The sequence below is a fragment of the Pogoniulus pusillus genome, chromosome 15 (genome assembly GCF_015220805.1).
Source record: "Pogoniulus pusillus isolate bPogPus1 chromosome 15, bPogPus1.pri, whole genome shotgun sequence".
Lineage (NCBI taxonomy): Eukaryota > Metazoa > Chordata > Aves > Piciformes > Lybiidae > Pogoniulus > Pogoniulus pusillus.
In genome coordinates, this window is record NC_087278.1 from 21,093,769 (window position 1) to 21,111,992 (window position 18,224).

Consider the following 18,224-nt stretch of genomic DNA (forward strand, 5'->3'; position numbering starts at 1 on the left):
AACCTGTAGTCTGTGCCCTCAGTAGCATCTACAACGGTTACCACGCTGGTGTCCACAGCAACACAGTCTCTGAAGGATGGTAAGAGAGCCTTTTATTCCTTTAGATGCTTTCTCAATGTGAAGATATAACCCATAATTGAACAGACTAACAACCTGGAAGGAGATCTATATGTATGTGCATGTATATATATATATACATACACTGTATATACATAGCCTTATTTAGTAACTCCTTAAGGGTCTTACTAGTTTTTTACTGGGAAGAATGAAGTTTTCCCCTCTAACCCAGAAAGACATGATCCATGCATGTTACAGTAACTCATTTGGGACTTTAAGCTGCTAAATTAAGCCTGACAAAGTCTCCAATATGCTGCTAAGGTACAGCTTCAGGGTTTGAAGGAACAGTTTTCTGCTTTGTATTGTCATCTTGGCAACAACTCATTTTGTGTCCTTGTTCTGTCTGGGGGATACCTCTCTGTAACCTAAGAGTGCTTCCTTGCTATTTAAATAGAGAAACAAAGGTTAAGCTACTCAAGATTTAAATAGGGTAATAGAATGGTAGCCATAGTGGTGACCAAACCCTTTGTTAACATCAGAACTGGAGGGTGATGAGGTGCCAGGGCACTGTTGGCAGCTGGGAGATGAGGGCACATGCCACCCCCCAGATATGTCTGCTTCACTCATCCTCCTTGGTGGCAAAGATTATTCAGGGGATTGCACAGCAACTCCCACAAAGTACTTCTTGGGCTGTTGGTGGGGTCCCAAACTGGCCTTCCTCCTGCCCTGGTGTTACCAAGAGGTGCCATCGTTGTCCCCAGGGGCTTAGAATCATAGAATCAACCAGGCTGGAAGAGACCTCCAAGCTCATCCAGTCCAACCTAGCACCCAACCCTATCCAGTCAACCAGACCATGGCACTAAGTGCCTCATCCAGTCTCTTCTTGAACACCTCCAGGGTCAGTGCCTCCACCACCTCCCCAGGCAGCCCATTCCAATGGGAAATCACTCTCTCTGTGAAGAACTTCCTCCTAACAGGCTCCCTATGGCCATTGTCTTCTGCTCTCCATAGAAGCTTCTCCATCCCACCTCTGGCTCTCCAGCCTCTGCTTTCCCATCTCCTCTTTCCCTCTTGTTTTCCCCTGTGCCTTCGATCATGGTTACCACAACCCTGGGGGGTTGGACTCGATAATCTCCTTGGGTCCCTTCCAACCCTGAACATTCTGTGACCCTGCGAAAAAGCTGACTCCTTTCTGGCTGAAGGTTGACTGAATGAGCAACAGTTTAAGTCTAATTGATCTTTGCAGTCAAAATGACCTCAACTGTTAGTAGGGAGATGAACACAAAAACTTGTAAAATAGCCTGAGACTTCCTTGTTAATATTCCTCTATTTTTTTTGTACTTTAAAACTTCTTCCTTTTTCAAAGGAAACTGTTAATACAACACTAAAATCCTTCTGTCAAGTAAATACTACTTGCATGTGCCTCTGAAGTTCTCTCTGAATGTTCTCATCTGCTTCTGGAGGTTATCAAACCTTCATAAGTGAATAAAACCAGCAGGAAAACGAAAATAATCCCACTTAGCTATGTTGGTTATGTACTACACTGTAGAACTTGTTTGTCTGCTAGAAACTGAGTTGGGTTTTGCCTGCTGTGATGGTTTGGGTGTTCCCTGCCCACCCACACTTTGGAAATCACCCAGATTAGACTCAGCCAGCTCAGGAAATGTGAATGAAGCTGATATTTACAGCTTAGCTCAATATACAAGCAGATAGTTGCAGTATATACAGTTACATACAGAAATAGACAAGGTAAAAGGTAATACAGAAACACAACAGCCCTCCCAGAAACCTGAGTCCCTAGGAGAGGCTCCCAACTGCCCTTGCACCTTCTCCCACCTCTCTCAACCTTACCCCAGTCCCAAGGAAGAATGGAGGTTTGGCCAAGGGGTTAGGAAGCAAAGTGGATTAATCAGAGAGATGGCAGAGAGGCCAGAGAGAAATGCAGCTCAGGCAATGCCCCAAGAAGTGCCTTACCTATGTTTGGATTCTTGTTCTTATACATCTCAGCAAGCTTATGAGTGAAGTAGACATCACCCTTGTTTGTCTTTCACAGCCTGTGATCTAGTTCTTCTCACCAAAACATTCCAGCTAGCTTTAAACTAACACAGCTGCTGAAGTTTAGAAGGTATAAGTAAACAAAGTGGGAAGCTGCTTAATAGAGACAGCAAACCATCCAGCAGAACTGATCTCAAAATAGAATGTTACTTGTCAGCTTTGTAACCTGCTGCTGCCTGTGTGTACAGCAGCAAAAATTGGAGCTAACAGCTAAGAATCCAACTCCAAAAGCTTCAGCTGGACTGCTTTGAGTAAATGTAGTTTATAGCATTTCTTCAGCCTACTACTGTCCTGTTAATAAGTTGTTCCCAGTGAGGTGAAGTGTAGCTGGTCTGTGGGTATTGAATGTAAATGAACTTGCATCAGTTCCAGTTCTTTGGATTCTTTGCCTATTTTACACTGCTGGTTTGAAATTGGTTTGCTTCTTTTACTGCTATCTGAAAGTGAACTTTTAGGAGTATGTTTTGCAAGGGAACTTGATTAAAATGCTACTTTTTAATGTTGTGGAGTGATGTTCAGTGTGTTAGAGCTGAGAAAAGAGATGGGGTTCTGTGACTCTTCAAGCATGTTTTGAGTTCCTGATAGCTGAGTAAAAAGTAATTTGAGTTCAGATTATTTGTTGCTTCTTTTCTTAATCTCGTTCTCCTTTTCCTTAGCTCCAGCATCATGTGGTGGAGAGAGCAGTACTGTGGCTACCACAGCAGGAGGCAGCGTGCTTAAGATGGGACGGTTCCAGGTGGGTGTTAAACAGATTTGGTTGTTGATGCAGCATCTCTGTGAAGTTTCTGTGTAGGAGCAGCTTAGTGTGTCTTGTGGTGGGCTTTTCTATCTGGAGAAAACATCCATCTTGAGCTTGTGAGTGCCAGTGCTTTGTGCAGGTGCTGCTTCCCTTCAGGGCCGAGGATCACTAAGATGGCCCAGGTGGCCAAGAGAGCCAATGGCAGCCTGGCCTAGATCATGAACAGTGTGGCCAGTAGGACAAGGGAGGTTATTCTATCTCTGTACTCAACACTGGTCAGGCCCCACCTTGAGTCCTGTGTCCTGTTCTGGGCTCCTCAATTCAAGAGGGAAGTTGAAGTACTGGAAGGTGTCCACAGGAGGGCGCCAAAGCTGGTGAGGGGCCTGGAGCACAGCCCTGTGAGGAGAGGCTGAGGGAGCTGGGGGTGTGCAGCCTGCAGCAGAGGAGGCTCAGGGCAGACCTCGTTGCTATCTACACCTACCTGAAGGGAGGCTGTAGCCAGGTGGGGTTGGTCTCTTCTGCCAGGCAAGCAGCAACAGAAGAATGGGACAGTCTCAAGTTGTGGCAGGGGAGGTCTAGGCTGGATGTTAGGAGGAAGTTCCTGGCAGAGAGAGTGATTAGCATTGGAATGGGCTGCCCAGGGAGGTGGTGGAGTCACCATCCCTGGGAGGTGTTGAAGCCAAGCCTGGATGAGACACTTAGTGCCATGGTCTGGTTGACTGGCTAGGGCTGGGTGCTAGGTTGGACTGGATGATCCTGGAGCTCTCTTCCAACCTGCATGATTCTATGGAACAGGTCCAGGTTGTGAGTACAGCATTCCATTGTGTCAGGCCTTGGCTGTGCAGCTGCTTGCCTTGTTCTTCCATGTTAGTTGCTTTCAGGCTGGGATGGTCACTGTATTATGCTCTCTCAGTATGAAGTTCTGTCTGAATGTGAGTTTCTTGGAGGTGATTCTTCAGATGGCTTAGAAGTACTATTTCGTGTGGCAGTGTTGTGGGGAGGGAGGCAGCAGCTTTCTTTGTTCCTTTTCCCCTTTCAGGTGCAATGTTGTTATTAGGGTAAATAAAATCATGATGTTAAGGAAGAACTACACAAGTCTGCATGATTGCATTTCTCTTCTAGGTGTCTGTGGCAGTGGATGATGTGCTGAAAGAGGGTGATAAACCTGAAGCTAAGCCGGTGCAATTTGAAACCACCTCTACTGATTCTTCATCTCTTTCTGGCAGCAGCCCAGAGAGCACACTGGTTAAGCAGGCTGGCTGTCGGAGGAGCGAGGCTTTGGCTAGCTCTTCCCTGGCTGTGGTAGATGGCATCCCTCAGGCAGCTCCTGTGCTGCAGTTACCAGCAGATGTTGGTCAGCCTGCTAAGGTTGGGCGCTTTCAGGTGACGACGACGACGGATCAAGTGGGGCGCTTCTCAGTGTCAAAGACTCAGGATGAGGTCAGCTGTGCAGAGAAAGAGCCAATGACTCTTCCCCTCTCTGTGGGCTTGGAACAAGTTGCTTCTTCAGCTTCTGCTCCAAAGAAAGAGTTGGAGTCAAGACAGTCCCCACACATGAATGGTCCCTCCTCTGATCCGGAGGCTGCCTTCTTAAGTGGGATGGCTAAGGATCTGGATGATGGCTCAGGGAGCCCAGACTCCCTTCAGCCCCTGGGATCAAAGATCAGCCTTCCAGTTCAGAGCCTTAGCAACTCCTTCAACTCTTCCTATATGAGCAGCGACAACGAGTCTGATATTGAAGATGAAGACTTGAAGTTAGAACTCCGCCGGTTACGGGAAAAGTAAGGCGGTTTTCCTTGTGTGGTCACATGTGAAACCTGTGTGCACAGGACTGGTACTGTTCTCATCTGTGCTTTATTTTCTGCAAAGAGCAACAGTAGGCTTTGTTAAAAGATTCAGTGTTTGTGGGAGGTAAGATCTTTAGTGGGAAAGTGGTGTAAAGCTGTGACAGAAAGATGATCTCCACGCTTAGCTTGCTGTAACCTTGCTCTGGGTGTGTATAGGCTGCTGCATTGGGGGTAAGACTGCAGAGCTTATGCATGTCCCTGAAATTTAGCAGTGGGAAAAGTTGTGTCTCGTTCAGAAGTAACACACAGCTCCCTGCATTTCTGAAATTCATTTCTGGCAGTTCTTCTCTGGAAGAATCCTTGCTGGCTTAGGGAAAAAAAAGTGGAGTCCAGCAATGTAACCTACTTACTCGTACTGAAGGCTGAATGTTTTTAGGGCAGCTGGCAACTTTGTCTTGTGTGTAACTGCTCTGCAGAAGCCTGTAGGCAAAATCTAGAAGTCTGCAAGGCCATGTGTCTTGGAAAATGAGTAACCTACCTATTTCTGTAGCATTTGGATGCAGAATGATTTGGTCTCCTTCAGTAGTAGGTGCATGTTCTTGTTTGTGCTTTCATTTAGCCTGCTGTTGATGATTACAGTGCTGGGAACTTGGAATTCTAGCCAGGGTTAGAGCACAGTGGAAGATTACAAGTCTTCAGTGTCAGGCCAGGCTGGAGGGGAGGGATTGTGTGCATGCCTCCATATCCCTGTCACTGTTGTAAGTCACACTTTTTTGTAACTTGTTAGGCACCTTAAAGAGATCCAGGAGCTGCAGAGTCGCCAGAAGCAGGAGATTGAGTCACTGTACATGAAGCTGGGAAAGGCCCCACCTGCAGTAATTATTCCCCCAGCTGCACCCCTTTCAGGAAGGAGGAGAAGACCTACTAAAGGAAAAAGCAGCAAGTCCAGTCGCAGCAGCTCCCAGGGGAATAAAAGCCCTCAGCTATCTGGTAAGATAGGCTATATATTAAGGAAATTTTTGAAGTGAAAGTGCCCTTTTAGGTCTCCAAAATAGCCTGGCCTGCAGGAGTAAAAAGCAATGGTGACAGAAGGAAAAAAGCCCCCTTGCTTTCCACTTAACTCTGCTTCTTAACTTCCTTCCCATGGTTTATGGAGACCAACTCTTTTCAAGAGACTGCAAAGTGCAGTAAGGTTAATCTAAACCCCACGTGTAAAAGCAAATCTGGTTGCTTTCTTTTTTAAGAATAAACTTTAACTGAAAGAAATGAGAAGTGGTTCCTGTGATTCCTATGGTTCTTCCCTGATACTCCACTTGTTCTTTCCCACTTGCCACTGCCAACTTTACAAACTGTTGTTGAATCGAATGTAAAGTTCAGCTCAGAGTCTCTTAAAGCAAAGAGTGGTTGCTGCTGTTCTGTAGGAATGGAGACAAGAAAATACAGGAGGCTTGAATTGCAGTTTGAGAGGTGTTTCCAATGGGTGCTGCTGTTGTAATGCACAAGCTGTCCTCTGAACTCAGATCTTCTTCCCTTTTTTGAGTAGATGAAACAAAGTGCCATCTCCTGCTCGTTGACCTCTATTGGTGTCTGTCATTCTGTCTTCTGTTTTTGAGGGGGAGGGTGTGTGTGTCACAGTGCCTCCACTGCCTGGATTGCTAGATCCTTTATGTCAGTGCTTTTCCTGTTGTTAGTCTTCCTCTTGGCTTTCACAATCTGTTGAAAGAGATCATTCCTTTGTTCTGTGAGAGTCATTTTAAAGCTCTGATTCAACATTTTTATAGAGATCAGTCACTGAGTAGGAAGAAAAGTGTAAATGTTCAGGATGGAGGAGGGGGAAACGCATGGGTTTGTGTTGATTTTGTGTGGGGTGTTTGGATTTTTGTTTTTCTTCTGGTATCTGTTTGGTTTTGTGGTGGTCTTGTTTTGGTCGTGGTTTTCTTTTTAACTTTGTTTTGTTTGGTTTGAGTTTGGTTTGGTTTTGTTGAGGTTGTTTTTGTTCTGTTTTAAGCAAACTGATTGTGTTGCCTCCTGCAAATGATTTTGGAGAATGGAGCTGGTCTCTTCAGTCACCTCTGAGTGGGTTGTTGGCTTTGTTTTTTTAGTTCTTGAGTAACACTCAGCCATGGTGTTACCTGTGTCCTTACAGTTCAGGTGCTCAGTCACAATGGCTAGGTGTTGTTCCAAGGTCTTTGTGCATACAGACTGAGAAACAGATTTGGTTGGCAAGGCTTCTTTTCTTACAGAAACAATTTGTTATGAACAGCACTTGGAAAAGCAATTCTGGTCACTGTTTGAATGACACTGATGTCAGATGCTGGCTGTGTTAATTGTAGATGTGGCTCAAACTCTGTAGCATTCAGTAAGGTCTAACAGAGGGCCAGCACCTTGAGCAGAAACCTTTGCTACCACCTCCTGCACCTTCACCTTGGTAACTTCACAGCACGCCACTGTTCCTACATCCAGTCACCCTGGCTGCTCACTTGTGTTTTGTGTGTTAGGGCAACTATGTGTGTAAGACAGTGACTTAGCAAAGATTTGCCTTTCAAACTTCAGTAAATCATTTCTCTAGTCCTAACTGCTTTCTCAGAAGCTGCAGTAGTTCCCTGCCCATCTCTTGCCTGGACCGTGATGCTTGACCAGAGGATGATACCCCTTTTTACCCCCACCACAGCACTTTTGCTTTCCTTTAGCACTGAGTGTAGTAGCTCACCTGATTATTTGAGTCACTTGCTAGTGACTTTACTCCCTCATTAATGTTCCAGTCAAACTTTTCTGTTGGTTTTTTGCCTCCTGTCCCTTGGGAACAATGACAGAAGCTTCAAAAGTTATGTGGGGGAAACGTTGAACGACTTTTTGCCTTCCTTCTTCCTCTAGGCAATCTGTCAGCTCAAAGTGCACCATCAGTCTTGCCCCCACAGCAGACTCTTCATCCTCCTGGTAGTGTGCCAGAGACTGGGCAGAACCATTTGTTACAGCCCCTCAAACCTTCACCTTCTAGCGAAAATCTCTACTCTGCCTTTACCAGTGATGGTGCCCTTTCGGTACCAAGCCTTTCGGCACCAGGCCAAGGTAAGACTTTCAATGGAATTGGTGTTGAGTCTTGCACCTTTGTTGCTGGTGAGCAACCCAGCAGCTTGAGGACACTTCAGTTTTCATACGTAGCATAAAGTAGATTGGGAGTCTCCAGCCTGCCAAGCACTCTCCAGGTGTTTTCATGCAATTAGATTTCTACCTCCTCAGAAGTGAAGTGTGAGATTATGGCAGTAATGAATATGCAGTGCGTGGCCCTCTCTGCTGCCATGAGAGCCCCAGGGAGACTACCAAAGAGTGCAGTATGGTGGTGGCAAGCAGTGTTCTACTTACCTGGGGGAAAGGGTGAGAAAGCAGATGAGAGCTGGGGGTTGGAAATGGGAAGTGAGGTGCAGGAAAGAGCAGAGCAGCTTTGATGTCAGCAGAAAACTGAAATGCTAGGAAGTGTCTGAAGACTTGGAGTCCTTTTAGACTTCCAAACCATTGCATGGAACTTTTGATCCAACAACAGGTTAAAAAGGCTACAACTGAGTTAAGGAATTATCTTGGTAGGGTGAGTGTGGAGAGATGGAATGGTAGGAATAATGAATTGTTAGTTTACTCAAGTTAGTAGATTGCTTGTTAATTTCTCAGGCAAGGTTCTGATTGATTTGGTAGGCAGGCTTTTTTTGCTTGCCACTTAAGAGGATGATAGCTTGACTCCTTTACATCTCTGAACTTAGCTGTTCCAGGTTTGTGTTCCCCTTAAATATCTCTTAGGAAAGCTTTGCCACAGACTGAGTGAATACATCAGTTCTAGTGCATGTGTTCTCTGCAACTGTGAGGGTGGAAAAAGTTCCACTTCTCAGACTTTCTTTAGAGGCTTTTTGTTAATGAACTTGTGTCAGATATTTTTGAGCTACTGGAATCATCTCTCCAGGGTTAAACAGTACCATTTTATAATGGAATACTGTTGTCAGGATCTAGCTGTCCTCTAGACTGTAATCCTGTGGTTGGGTACTGGAAAGTAACACTGCCAACTCATCCTAACGTCTGGAGGTGTTGGAAGGAGTCTTCACTCTGTATATTGTCTGCACGCTCTTCGGTCCGCACTTTGAGGCTTATTGTGTGTCACGTGAATGCATTTCACCTTTCCAACCTGAAGTTGCTAACATCCTGTAGTGGTGTTGTGTCTTTTCTCCTCTCCTTTCTCTGTTCTTCCCGTTTTTGTTTTCCCACAGGCTGTGCGAAGTTTAACTGTGCATCTGAGAGAGTGACCTTCAAGCCTGGTGGCAGGAGGACCCGATTTCTGAGTACGCCCTGCTTGGCTCTTTGTGTGTAACACCTTTACTCCTTCCTTGTCTTTTTGTTTTAGTTTGTCTCTTTGGTTTTTCTTTTCTGCTGCTTGGACCTGTTTCGTGCAGCCCATGCTCATTGGCCACCTTGTGTTCTCTCCCATCCCACGGCTCAGCTGAGCTGCTGTTGGCACGCCATGAGAAGTTTGGGTTCTCTGTTGTCAGACTCATAACCAGTACTCCTTTCTCGAGGCTTTTGGTGGATGATTTCAAGACAGTTCAGAGAAATGGCAGAACCTGGGGAGAGTTAGCAAGTTGTGGCTGCGTGCCCTGCTTTAGCAACTGTGCTTCAATGTCTGTTATCTGACAGGAGAGTTGGAGGGGAGGTAGCCATTCCAGTAGAAGAGCAAGGAGGATTTGTTTCCCAAATTATTCCTCTAGTGGACACTACTGTAACTGATGGGGATGGGGAGAGGGGAAATATTTTGACTTCTTGCACAGCAAACATTTTTGAGCGTTCTCAGGGCCAGTGCTGATGAGTGCAGAGCATTGATGCCACCTGTAGGCAGTTTGAAGACATTTAGAGAGCATTTGCAGGCAAACACAAAAGGTCTTTGACTATTAATGGACCCAGGTTGAGAAGTTTCTTCTGTGAATTGGAGATACACTATATGTGCAATAAGGCAATACAGGTGGGTGGACAGGCATCTGGAGGGACCCTGCCAGCCCTCCTAGGCTGCCTTGTACCTTTCCTCAGTATTCTCTCATTGGTAGTTTTGTTAGGCCACCCTTAGAAGAGAGCCTCAAACTTCTGATGTGGTTGAAGCAATGATACGCTTGAGCTCAGGAGGTTGCTCATCTCATGCTTTTATTGGGAGTACTGCAACATCTCCCATGCTGCAGGCTGGACCCTTTCAAATGACCAGTGCTCATTTCCCAACCTCTGGAATGCCTTCATCTGAGAAAGCTTTGAGTGGCTGCACTGCATGACAATACCACGCCTCTGTAGCATGTCTGCTGCAGCGAGCCACAGAGCTGTGTGCAAGAACTGGGCCCGGCCTTCTGCAGAGACAGCTGCAATGCAACCAGCTCCATCCTCTGAGGAGCGAGGCAGAGGAAGTTGGGGTTTTCTTTCCAGGCTGTTCAGTTCTACAGCAATACTTCTATGCCACTTCCTTGGATTTGGGTGTGTAAGAACTAATGGGTTGTAGCTTTTCCAATTGGGCAGCTTTAAACATCTTTGTAGGTGGATTAATGTGCAGATGTGAACTTACTCATGTACATCATCTCAGGATTTATGAGCCCTTTCTTGGAACAAGTTGAATTTGTACCAAAGCTAAAATCATCTTGAGTCTGGCCTGGCCTTTCCCAGGCAAGGGAATATGAAGAGCAGCCATTCAGTTTCTATAATTGGCAACAAACTGAATGTGTGAGAGCATCTTGTGAAGCCTTCTTTTGCTGCAAACTGAGCATCTTCTAGCTAGGAGTGTTTTGGCACATGTGTCTCTTGCTTATGGGCCTGGTGCTAAGAGAAGCATGTTGGAGCTGTCCTGTAAAGGCAGGTTAACACTTGGCATGGCACAGCTTGGCCTGGCATTTGGCTTATCACAGGTTACCTGCTTCCTGGAGTCTTGTCCATGAAATGCTATTGCAGACCATCATGGAGAGTGGCGAGTGGAGAAGGTGCTGGGTTAGAATCAAGTGGTGCTGAGGAAACGGTGCAGTAATCGATGCTTTTAACTGTGCAGCTGGAGAAACAGAGTGGTACAGCTTGGCAGGGAATGTTTGAGCCCTTCCCCTGGCCTGGGAAAACAGGGTGGCTTGACCTGTCAGATCTCTCTCGTGGTGTAAACCAGTTGAACTCTGGTAGCCTCAAAGTGTTTCCTGTATCCTGACAAAAAGGAGAGGCTGGACTTGCTTTTCCCTTTGTGATCCCGGCCAGTTGTATTGTGTCCTGACACTCTCCAGCACGGTGGGGGAGTCCTGAAGAAATGTACAGCTGATGAAACTGTCAGAGCAGGCTTTGGGTTTGCCCAGAACGTCCCAGGAGTGGATACAAGAGCCCTGCTGTGCCGTGTCCTCTGTTTCTCACCGAGCTTTCTGTACTGTTTGCTGATACTAAATGTTTCTCACTGTTTAACAAATGACTCTCTCTTTGTGCTTCAGGGAAGATGGTGAAAAAAGTCTGTCCTTGCAACCAGCTCTGTAGTAATTATCTTCTTTCTGTTCTCTCTGGTTTCTGATTGTGAAGCTACTCATCAGCTTCTTCTGGTCACTGAAGCCTTATGTCCCTGACTCTGTCTCAGCACAGCATCTGTCTGTCTATGTTATGCCCTCCAATACTGGGTCTCTTTAGGCTATGGAGTGGTCTAGCTCTTGCTCTTGCAGACCAGTGGAGGCAGGCAGAACCTCACCTTCACTGCAGAACTCTTTGCTCATGGCTAGCCAGAGCGAGTCGAGCCTCAGGGTCAGTTGCTGGCTCTCATAATGGGCTGCCTTTGAGCAGCTGGTTTGACTACAGAGCTGATGAGGCTTCCCACCTCAGAGATGGATCTAATTGCAGACACTCCTTCAACATGGAAAGAGTAAGATTAAGCTATGGGCAATGTCCAGCGTGTCTCCCAAAGCCAGAGGTGTTCAGCAAAGCCTGTGTGTGCTCACCTCCTTTAACACTGCTTTGAAGGTGTCTCTTGACTGCTGGTTTATGGTGTAGGGAAATTCCAAGAACAGAACAAATGCATTGTAGGTAGCAGGCTGTAGAGAGAAGCCTGTTTCACATCAGATCCTTTGTGTCAGAGCAGAACTGGGGATGGCTGCTGTGACCGAGCAGGAATGTGGGGGGTTGTTTCCATGGAATGCTGCAAGTTGAAGCACTTCCTTTTCAGACTCTTCTGGATGGCAGCTTCTGCAGGCAGTGACTAAGTCAGAGCTGAAATGGGCAACTCCTGAGAGGTCATTATTTTAAAGTGCTGTGACATGGGAGCTTTAGCAATTGCTTAGCTCACCTGCAGTGGTGAGCTGGGCTGTCTGTGTCTGAAATAAGAGCTCCTGAACAAAATTACCTTTGGAGGCAGCTTTTACAGCTTCCCACCTTTTCCACTCTGAATCAATTCAATTCTTCTCAAAACACTTAAACTTTGCTAGATCATCTCTCACATCTCTAGCTGAGTGTACTATAGTACATACCTTGATTAAATCTCTTCCTTCTGTGGCCTGAGGAAGCTTTCCAATCCCAATCCAGGCACTAGTGTGCTTACTGATTTAAAGTGGGAATGACAGATATCAATAGCAGATGCTGGCCATCATGAAGAGGATGAGAGTGAGTGTATCAATCCCTGCATGAACCTTCACAGTGCAATGTGATGATCACTGGTTTTGACAGCCCCCCCCCCCCAGGCACCTCTTTCTTTTGCCTCATTTGTATTTTTAAACTCATCTTTAACATTTGTTGCTCTTAGTCACTAACTGTACTCTGATCCCTTTCCACATGATGCATGCTTACAATACTTGTTACTTCACGGTGGGTTGTCCTTGTCATCTTACAGTGTGTTCCTGCTACTCTTCATCTGTGCTGGGGCTGCACACCCTGGTCAAGGAAACCTTTTTTCCTTCCCACGTGTAGTGTTGCATGCCTCTGCTGCCTGTAACAACTTCTGCCCTGGCTGTGGGCACCCAGCCTGGCAGCCACTGCTTGAGCTGGAGGGGAGGGATAGGTAACCTTCCCTCCTCAGCATTACTAGAAGCAGTAACACTTTGCTTATTTATCCTGCATAGTAAGTATGTCACCCTCCTAATTCACTCCTCAATATGAAACATTCCTGCAGGGGTTTGGAGCCAGTTCCTTGATACAGTGGTTGTAAGGAATGTGGCCAATAGCCAGGGGAAGTGGAAGCAGCTGTCAGACGAGAGATGATGACTCTGCATTTGGCCTTTGCAGCAGAGAGTTGATTTTCCTGGCTAGCATTTTTGATACTCCACCTTTTAAAACAGTCTTCTTCAGAACAGCCTACTGTCAGCCTGGCTCTGCTTGGAGTTCCTAGTTGCAGTTTTCAGAGCGAGCAAGTGTTTGAGGAGGTTTGAGAGCAAGGTAGGTGAGGATCTGCTCTTCCAAGGAGCGCTTGGTTCAGCACTGCAGTGGCCACATGCTGCTTTCCTTGTGTGATTTTGGACTGAAAGGATTTGGAAAATGCAGGTTCATTCTACCTTCACCAGGTCCTTGAGAGAAATCTGCCCCAGTGTTTTAATTATTGCTTCCCCCTGTGTCCTTTGCAGCAGTGCTGGGAATGTAGGGTACTGGATACACAATTTCTTTGCTTCCTGCTATGAGGTCTGCCTCTGGAGAAACCTAAATTTGGGTGCAGTTGTTGTAAGTGTGAGGGAGGGATAGTGAGGCTGTCCAAAACAAAGCTGCTGGAGCTTTGCTTTTTCTACAGGATGATGTTCAGCAAACTTTGTAGCAGCACCAGAACCTGCTGTTGATGGGAAGAGGTTTCTGTGTTCTTGCAATGAACTCAGTGAACAGAAGGACTTGGCAAAGCAGTGTCTGAGAAGCTATTTTCATTTCTGCCTTCCCAAAGTTGTATTAGATGTTTGCCACTGAAATGCTCCTTCTTTTGACATGGGACAGCTAAGCATAATGGCAAACAATGCTTTCAGAAGCAGACAGCAGCAAAGTATAGTACAGTACAGGCTTCCTGTGCTGATCCTGGCTGTTTGGTGGCTGAAGACAGTCCCATCTGGTTCTCCTCAAGAACATAAGTGTGGCAGCTGTTGGAAGCAGTGGTTGCTGGTTCTCACTCTGGCTTTTTTTTGTGTCATCTAGATGATTTTTTTTTCTCTGTGATGTGGAGATAATTCACTACAGAGCCTCTGGCGATGCTGATTGTACCACTCCTTATTTAGCATCCAGCATTGTCCTCCCAGGTGGAATTTACTTGTACCAGGAGAGGTTGCTGCTAGCCAAAAGGGTAGGATGAGAGAATGATCTGGCATTCAGTGCTGAAATCTGATCTCCTTTATCCTCTACAAAGATCTGCAGGCTTCTACCATTCCTCTCTTAAGATCATAGACTGTTAGGGGCTGCATGATCCGGAGATCATCAAATCCAACCCCGTTGCCAGAGCAGGACCACAGAATCTAGCGCAGGTTGCATCCAGACAGGACCTGAAAGTCTCCAGAGAAGGAGACTCCACAGCTTGCCTAGGGAGCCTGTTCCAGTGCTCTGTGACCCTTTCAGTAAAGATGACTACTTGCAGCGCTTCCTGACAAGTGAACATATCTGTGACATACTCCTAATCTGAGGAAAACCTGTAGGCCTCCTCCTAGTTCCCACTTGGGTGTGTGCTGGAATTGAAACTTAGGAGTAACCTGCATGGCATTATACCTGGCGCTCTATTGGTGTACCGTTGCTACAGCTAGTAAACCTAGAGAAAGATGATCTTGAACCTGAGGCTTGATTCCTGCTCTCTAATTGTAGGGACCAGCAGCACTAACACAGTCGGGGCTACAGTGAACAGCCAAGCACCCCAGCCTCAGCCCGCTGCCATCGCCTCGAGCCGGAAAGGGACTTTCACAGATGACCTCCACAAGCTGGTAGATAACTGGGCCCGAGATGCCATGAACCTGTCTGGCAAGAAAGTTGGCAAAGGGCATAGCAACTATGAGGTAAGATGTGACCTGGTGGCATTTGTGGTAAGAAACTGTCAGCGTTGGTGTTGTCATGATGGTGTCAAACACAGCTGTGGTGTAGCTGCTATGTGGCTTGGCCAACTGCTCTAGAACCTTCGTGTAGGGAAGGGGACAACTGCAGAGGAGAGCTGGGGATGTGCTTGTGACCGTCCATTGGGAAGGGCTTGTGGACTGAGGGGATGAGCTGTGGGTTTTCAGTTGCAGCTGTGTAACTTCTTGGGGGTTGGATTTTTCTTTCAGGGCCCTGGCATGGCAAGAAAATTCTCAGCACCAGGTCAGCTCTGTATTTCTATGGCATCTTCCCTGGGTGCTACGCCCATCTCTGCATCATCAGCTACCTCTTTAGGTCCCTTCCCGAAGGCCATGTGCCCCCCGCAGCAGTTCAGTTACCCAGCAGCATCCTTTGGCGCTCCGTGGAGCGGGCCGGGGGGTCCGGCACAGCCCCCGCTTGGCCAGTTCCCGCCCGTGGGGGCTGCATCTCTGCAGAGCTTCAACATCAGCAACTTGCAAAAATCCATCAGCAACCCTCCAGGCTCCAACCTGAGGACCACTTAGCTGCGCTCAGAGACCTTGCTGGCTAGACCTTGGGACAGGACACAGGGAGGGAGATGGGGCTGTGTATCAACTACTAGTGCTGCAGTGAACTGGTAGCTTGCCAGACTGGCAACGATCTTCTCTTTTCCAACCATCGCTGTCAGCTCTCTGTAAAGGGAGCTTCCCCACACACTCTCAAGGGGGAGGAGGATGATCAGCATCCTTCTGATGGGACAGTGCTTTTGACCGAGGCATTCTGCTCTTGTATGGAACAGGAGCCGCTAAGAGAAGTCAAGGGGTCAATCAGTGTAGTGTTTCTCTCTGGTTTGAGGCTGAATCCACAGGTGTCGAGCTGGGAGAGCTGGATGTTAGCATGAAGCTTTAGCATGCTTCTCATCTCTCCCTGAAGAACCAAGGCCAAGAGGAAAAACTGTCCAAATCCCCCTCCTCTCCCCACTTTACCCATATCTGGCTCCGACGTGGTGGGGCACACAGGTGGACTCGCAGCGCAGCCCGTGCTTGATAGGTCATTACTGCTTTAAGTAAGGTATTAACAGCTTTGACTGCAGCATTAGAGCAATTCAAATTGTTTAAAGATTTTAAAAGTTCCCTGCGGACATGTACTTACCATCAGTTTTGATGTGGAAACACTGTGATATATAAATGTTGTTGGACAACAGTAGTTTAAAAAATGAGTGGAATATAGAGGGTTAAAAAAAAAAACCACAAAAAACACAAAAAGGAGGATAAAAAAAAAAGTTAAAAAATGGGAAAAAAAAGCTAGCTATATCCTTATACTTATTGGAGACACTTTAACGTTTTCCTTTGTATTTTCATTGTATTAGATAAATAAATGTGAATGTAAAATTGTATAAATTAATGTACTTGAATACTTGTCTGTTCTCCCAGTATGCTTGCTGGATATTTTAGTGCCTTGGACTTCTCTTGCTTCTGCAGTTAGCATCGGCTTCCCAGCAGACCCCCAGGTGAGCAGAGGGCAAGTTGAGAGCAGGAGGGCTTGCTGGCGGCCAGGAGGCTGGTTGGTTGGTGTAGCGCTACCGCTCCTGCTCCAGGTAGGAAGGCACTGGGCAGCAGGCTGGGTGTCGGCGGAACTTGTCCGGGAGGCAGAGCTGAAGTTGCAGGTGTGACGGGGGCCAGGTGGGGGTGGGACAGAGGCTTGTGGGTGAGGCTAAGCAGAGACTAACCAATGGTTGTCTAGAGAGGCAGGAGGGCTGGCTGAGAGGTGGAGGGAGGATGGGGAGAACATGTCTGGTTGGGAAAGGCCCAACCTAAGATGTAGTTTGACTCCACCTGTGAAGTGGGAGAGATATTTGGTCAGGATGTGACTTGAGGGAGAGGTGGCATTGCTCGTTGGCATGGGCTTGTCTGCTGGGATTGCTTTTTTTACCTTTTTTTTCCCCTTCTTTTTCTCTTTCCTTTCTGTTTTTGGTAAAACCCACTGAAGCCAGGCACTGTCCTGGTGCAACGTCCATTGCCGGCAATGGATGTGTTCAGCAGCCGGCATCAGGAAGTTTCCTCTGTCTTACTTGAGGACTTAGTTTTGTTCACTCTTAACAAATGTCAAGCTGGTACCAGGACTGTAACTCTGTCACCTCTTAGTAACTGTACTGTACCTTCTGCTTTGTTCCTTCTCCCCTTTAAAAGAGTACTGCTTTCCTCTTTGGAGTACAACCCCTACCCACCAGTCTTTGTGTAGTGCTGCACGGAGCAGTGAAGGGTGAGGGTGCTGCTCCCTGGCGCTTAGCAGTAGCTCACAGGTACCCTGGAGGATGGTGGCTCACACACGTTACCTGCCTGAAGTTTGTTCCCCGTGGAGCCTTAAGAGGGAGGTGTTCTGTCTGCAGATGTTCTCACTCTTCACAAAGAACCGTGCAAGGTCTGTCCCTTTCCTGTCACTTGGTGTGTAGTAGGTTTAGCAGCGAGGGCAGCTGTGGGCTGGAGATGAACACCCGAGGGCAGAAGATAGCGGTGAGGGCTGAGCTCTGAGCTCCTTAGATTCTGAGCGTTTGTTCTTTGACTGAGGAGCAGGCTGGAGCTGCAGAACGAGAGGAGGCTCATGGTGTGCTTGTGGTGGAAGGGAAGGAGAAAGCAGAGCTCTCAGTAGCTGAAGCGAAAGAGAGAACCTCTGCTCTTGGCCGGGGGGGTGCAAAAGGGTTTCCTTAGCACAGCTGGGGAGAGGGCAGAGGTGCTCGGGAACGGGAGGCAGTGCTGGAACACAGAGAATGCTCACGACAGGGGAACCAACCATCTGGATGCAGCACGGGGTTATTTAAGTTTGAGCTGTAAGTTTGAGGTTGTTTGTTTCACTTACTGTTATGCAAGAACTGGTTTCATTTACCGTTGATTTCCCCTCCCCACTCCTCCTCCTGTGGATGAATAACTGAAGTCTAGAGGAATAAACTAATGCTACTGAACTGTTAAATTATTTTGTTTAATATTACACTTTGAGTATCTTTTTTCCACATAAAATCTGTTTCTGAATTCCAAGTGTTTTCTTTACGTTATTTAACAATGTACACTGTAAAAAAAACAAAACAAAACCCCAAACAAAACCAACAAAACCCCAACAAAAATAAAAAACGAAATGAATTGAACCTTTGGGCTTCCCTGCCCGGTGTTGGTTGTGTTCTGCACTGAGCCCAAGCACTGTGCTGCTTGTGCTCACTTGGTTACCTTTGTGGAGTGTTGAATGAAGTCATTCAAAGAAACCAGACTTGCTTTTGTCGAGCTGTAGGTTTTCGTGCTGAACAGCAGGCTCCAGCTTCTCCCTCTTCTTACTGGAGTGGTTTAACCACTCCTCAGTCTATCAGCTGACCCCAGGAAAGCACAAGGAGGTCATTTTAATGAGACCCTCAGCTTCTCAAAAGCAGCGATGGTTAAGGAGCCCTTGGCCTTTTGAGAGTGCTGCAAAACAAGGTACTGTAAAGAGCAAGGATCTAGAGGGGCCTGAGGGGAGGGAGAAGGGCTGAAGGATAAAGGTACAAGCAGTACCATTGCTTTTGTGGCTGAGACTGTCAGGAATTGACCCAGTCAGCAGAG

The 18,224-nt window shown here is 46.9% G+C and overlaps 1 protein-coding gene across 11 annotated transcripts in view; it reads left to right on the forward strand.

Annotated features, from left to right (window-relative positions):
• Window positions 1-17,779, forward strand: part of WNK1 (WNK lysine deficient protein kinase 1) — a 118,296-nt gene extending 100,517 nt beyond the window's left edge. For 5 of the 11 annotated variants that reach the window (XM_064155667.1, XM_064155668.1, XM_064155675.1 and 2 more), the window contains 9 exons: window positions 10-79; window positions 2,769-2,848; window positions 3,974-4,632; window positions 5,426-5,628; window positions 7,513-7,707; window positions 8,889-8,981; window positions 11,109-11,150; window positions 14,419-14,606; window positions 14,871-17,779. In XM_064155667.1, the coding sequence (XP_064011737.1) occupies window positions 10-79; window positions 2,769-2,848; window positions 3,974-4,632; window positions 5,426-5,628; window positions 7,513-7,707; window positions 8,889-8,981; window positions 11,109-11,150; window positions 14,419-14,606; window positions 14,871-15,185 (1,845 nt within the window). In that variant the 3' untranslated portion in view covers window positions 15,186-17,779. The remainder of the gene's footprint in view (window positions 1-9; window positions 80-2,768; window positions 2,849-3,973; window positions 4,633-5,425; window positions 5,629-7,512; window positions 7,708-8,888; window positions 8,982-11,108; window positions 11,151-14,418; window positions 14,607-14,870) is intronic. The other 6 variants (XM_064155669.1, XM_064155670.1, XM_064155671.1 and 3 more) reach the window with 6 other exon arrangements.
• Window positions 17,780-18,224: the final 445 nt, after the last annotated feature.